Source organism: Anneissia japonica, unplaced genomic scaffold (assembly GCF_011630105.1).
Source record: "Anneissia japonica isolate Jap-2015-1 unplaced genomic scaffold, ASM1163010v1 scaffold26998_len3500_cov124, whole genome shotgun sequence".
Classification (NCBI taxonomy): Eukaryota; Metazoa; Echinodermata; class Crinoidea; order Comatulida; family Comatulidae; genus Anneissia; species Anneissia japonica.
This window is the reverse complement of record NW_022713426.1, coordinates 1-3,467: the sequence shown is the minus strand read 5'-3', so window position 1 is coordinate 3,467 and position 3,467 is coordinate 1. Positions and strand designations below refer to the sequence as shown.

The 3,467-nt window shown below is 42.9% G+C and overlaps 1 protein-coding gene across 1 annotated transcript; it reads left to right on the top strand.

Moving 5' to 3' along the window:
• Positions 1-47: 47 nt before the first annotated feature.
• Positions 48-3,308, top strand: LOC117108428 (the record flags this gene model as incomplete). Its single annotated transcript, XM_033250441.1, has 1 exon — positions 48-3,308. A coding segment is annotated over one exon (3,261 nt), but the record flags the coding sequence as incomplete, so codon positions are not given.
• Positions 3,309-3,467: the final 159 nt, after the last annotated feature.

Below are 3,467 nucleotides of genomic sequence, written 5' to 3'. Positions count from 1 at the left end.
TACAATGTTACTGTTACATCCAAAGAAGGAACTCCACACAACTTTAGTGCTGTTGGAGTACCAAGCATAACTGATGTGCCAAAGATTAGTGAGAATTTAAAGTTAAAGGTTGAAGAGAAACTGGGTGAATCCATTGACAGGGGAAGTGGAACGGTCGACATCTTAATAGGTATCAACTACCCCAAGATGCATGCTGGGAGATGTGTTGACATGGGCAACTACATTACAAGAAAGTCCCCATTAGGATGGGTATTGTTCGGTACTAACACTGATAAGGCCACGAGTCAACAACAGAATCCAGTGCTTCTAGTAAAATTAGCTCAGCCTGTCGACATGTCAAAATTTTGGTCTACAGAAGAGATGGGGGTAAAGATAACAGAATGTGAATGTACAAGAAAGGACGTTTCACTCAGTCCGGACGACAACAAACGATTTGCTGAGATGTGGGACTCATGTGAGAAAGGCGAAGATGGACGATGGGTCATGCCATACCCTTGGATTAAACCACCAGAAAGTCTACCAAACAATGAAAGCCAGTGTTATGCCAAATTATGTTGCTTAGAAAAGCGACTAAAGAAGACACCAAATGCAGCAGAACAATACAACAAGGCTATTGGAGATCTGGTAGAGCGTGGATTTGCGAAGAAACTCACCAACAAAGATAAAACTGAATACCATGGACCTGTTCATTTTATCCCACACCATGCTGTTATTAGACCGGAAAATGCAAGTACACCTATAAGGATAGTCTTCAACTCCTCGAGTGTGTGCAACGGTGTGTCGTTAAATGATCACTTTCACAAGGGACCTGACCTACTGAATAATCTAATGGGAGTCATCATGAGGTTTAGAGAACACAGGGTGGCTATTGCAGGTGACATCAGCAAGATGTTTTACCAGGTGAAGATTCCACTACAAGATATGCATGTGCACCGGTTTTTGTGGAGAAACTTTGAACAGAGAACTCCTGATACATATGTACTCACCATTGTTACACCAGGTGATAAACCTGCACCAGCCATGGCAATTACAGCTCTTTTGAAAACAGCGAAGGAAAATGAACATGACTACCCTGAAGCGGCAAAGGTACTACAAAGCGACACGTACATGGACGACATTTGCACGTCTGTACAAAGTGAACATTCTGCTGTCAAGATTACAGAGGACATTGACCAAGTTCTGTCAACAGCTGGATTTAAAGTCAAGAAGTGGGTGTCGAATGCTAAGCTTAACCGAAATCAAGACTTTGGTGAACAAGGTGTGTTGACTGGAAATGACGAACAGAAGGTACTTGGAGTTGTCTGGGAGCCTGAAAGGGATGTTCTCAAATACAAGGTACAACAGGATGACAAACCAAGTAAACTAACAAAACGAATAGTCTTAAGCGCGATTTCCAAAATCTTTGATCCCATCGGATTTGCAGGAGCCTTTTTGATCCGTGCAAAGATTATGATTCAGCGACTGTGGTCTACTGGAATTGGCTGGGATGATGGACTTAATGCTGAGGAGACAACTAACTGGCTTAACTTTTTTAATGAGATGAAAGGTTTGGATGGCGTTTCGTTTGTAAGGTGTTTGATTCCTGACCCGAATGCCAAGACATTACAATTAGTTATATTCTGTGATGCCTCCGAGACTGCTTTCGGAGCTGTGGGCTATACACGGTTGGAGATGTGTGATGGTTCAGTTTGTGTAAAGTTTCTGACAGCGAAGTCTCGCGTTGCACCTCTCAAAGTGTTAACAATTCCAAGACTGGAACTGCAGGCAGCAGTATTAGCCACAAGACTCTACACTACTATAGTTAAAGAAATGTCGGTGAAGTTTGAGAAGGTTATATTCTTATCGGATTCTATCATCGCACTATCATGGATTAGAGGGCAATCGCGCCAATATAAGCCATTTGTCTCAAACAGGGTGGCTCAAATTCAAGGTAGCACAGACCCGTCGGACTGGCGACACATCCCAGGTCAACACAACATCGCTGACAAAATATCTAGAGGTGTGTGTGTAAGTGAGTTAGATGGAGTCTGGAAAGAAGGCCCGTCATTTCTCAAGTTACCAGAAGATGAATGGCCAAGATCTATTCCAAAGGCAAAAGAATCTGATGTAGATTTGGAGAAGAGAAAGGTCAGAACTGTGCTGGTGGTCCAAAACCATGAAAAGTCAATCGATGAAAATAAATATTCAAGTTGGAGAAGACTAGTCAGAGTTACGGCTTATGTCTTTAGATTCTTAACCAATGCTAGAGCAAAATGCTGTGTGGATGATGGTCCACTCTCAGTCCATGAATTGATGGTTGCGGAGCGATATTGGATAGTGGAGGCACAGAAATCCCTGGAGACACTTAAAGAATACAAGACACTCAGCCCCTTCAAGATGAGCGGTGTAATCTATGTTGGTGGACGCACTGGAAATCGAAGATTATCATATGATCAGGCATATCCTGTTCTTCTCCCAAGGTCCCATCATATCTCCTACTTGATAACAAGACATGTACATGAGACCGGACACTATGGCGTTGCTACAACTGCTGCCAAAGTAAGACAGAGGTTTTGGGTGATTAATGGTACCACACTTGCCAAGACTGTTAAATTCCGATGTACGAAGTGTAGAGCATTTGCTCACAGGACCGAGACACAGATAATGGCAGGACTTCCATTGGAACGTATGACACCCTTTTCCCCTCCATTCCTGTATACTGCATGCGATTATTTCGGACCTTACCATGTAAGAGTAGGAAGAAACAAGACCACTAAACATTATGGAGTGATATTTACGTGTTTAGTTACTCGAGCAGTACATTTAGAGCTAGCGGTTGACTGTTCAACTCAAGAGTTTATCCAGGTTCTAAGACGTTTCTATGCTATCAGAGGACAGCCAAACCTCATACAGAGCGACAACGGCACACAATTTGTGGGAGCTGAACGTGAGCTGAGAATGATGATAGCCGGGTGGGATAAAGAAAAGCTAACTGAATACTGTGCCGAAAAGAAAGTCACCTGGAAATTTACAACCCCTTTGGCACCACATCACAATGGCTGCGCAGAATCTCTTGTAAAGAGTTGTAAGCACGCATTGAAAAAATCCATAGGTGATCAACTGCTGACCCCATTCGAGCTGTACACTTACTTGCAGGAAGTAGCTAATTTAGTCAACTCAAGACCGATAGGAAGAAAACCTAACGACCCTGATGATGGATCATACATCAGCCCGAATGACATCTTGCTTGGAAGGTCATCCAGTCATGTGCCACAAGGCCCCTTCAGGAAAACTAAAAACCCGCAGAAACGTGTTGAATATGTGCAAAGGTTAGTTAATGACTTTTGGAAAGTCTGGAACAGAGACGTTTTTCCCTTACTAGTACCTAGACGAAAATGGAATGTACAGAGAAGAAATGTACGTGTAGGTGACATTGTCATGCTAGCCAATCCAAATTCTGTACGAGGAAAATGGACTATCGCAAAGGT